This window comes from Galeopterus variegatus, unplaced genomic scaffold, assembly GCF_000696425.1.
Source record: "Galeopterus variegatus unplaced genomic scaffold, G_variegatus-3.0.2 Scaffold13, whole genome shotgun sequence".
NCBI classification, from domain to species: Eukaryota; Metazoa; Chordata; class Mammalia; order Dermoptera; family Cynocephalidae; genus Galeopterus; species Galeopterus variegatus.
In genome coordinates, this window is record NW_007726124.1 from 1,244,839 (window position 1) to 1,245,640 (window position 802).

Sequence of the window (802 nt, forward strand, 5' to 3'; positions counted from 1 at the left end):
ATATAGCTAGTAGCTGCTGTATTGGCCAGTATAGCTCTGAAGAAATATCTTCACTATGTTTGCCCCTACCCCTTATCTCTGTGGGTAGGTATTTTTCCTGGGGTGAAAGTGAAAAGGGGAGGTTTATATGTATGGTAGTTTTCAGGCTCCCTTTATGGCTAAATCTGCTCCCCTAAGTGATATTAAGGTTGTCTGTTATCAGGGAGCTTCTCACTATTCCCTAAGGCTATGGCTTCACTGTCCCTTTTCATTTAATAGAGCATTTTTTAGGGGTTGGGTGACAGGCAGGAAGAGATCACTTCTAACTCTGGGCTTCCATTCTCAGGTAACCACCTGCTTTTCCAGCAAGTGCCCATGGTTGAAATTGATGGGATGAAGTTGGTACAGACCCGAAGCATTCTCCACTACATAGCAGACAAGTACCATCTCTTTGGCAAGGACCTCAAGGAGAGAACCCTGTACTGTGGCCCATGTCGAGTGTCCTCGTTGTCAGCTTACTTATGCCTTAGCTGATTAGCACTCTTCTGCAGCACGCTCCGTTGACTTTATGCTTTGTGTTGTTAGGGTGAACAGGGGGCAAAAACCCAGGAGAGGTCATGAAGACCAGTTGGAAATTCAGTGCAGAGAGTCTAAAACTATAGAAAATAATCGAATTCAGATATTGAATACTATATTTGGGGCGTCATTGTTTTAGATTTTCACATCTTTAAATGCTTTGCTACTGCTTTTTACCTTTCCTACAAATTTATTATCATTGAATATTAGGAGTAGGAAGCTGCTGTGACATTCAAAGCCTGGGATA

The 802-nt window shown here is 42.6% G+C and overlaps 1 protein-coding gene across 7 annotated transcripts in view; it reads left to right on the plus strand.

The window, feature by feature from the left end:
- GSTA4 (glutathione S-transferase alpha 4) overlaps window positions 1–802 on the plus strand; it is a 72,021-nt gene that overhangs the window by 6,660 nt on the left and 64,559 nt on the right. For all 7 annotated transcript variants that reach the window (XM_008593681.1, XM_008593740.1, XM_008593854.1 and 4 more), the window contains exon 4: window positions 326–458. In XM_008593681.1, the coding sequence (XP_008591903.1) occupies window positions 326–458 (133 nt within the window). The remainder of the gene's footprint in view (window positions 1–325; window positions 459–802) is intronic.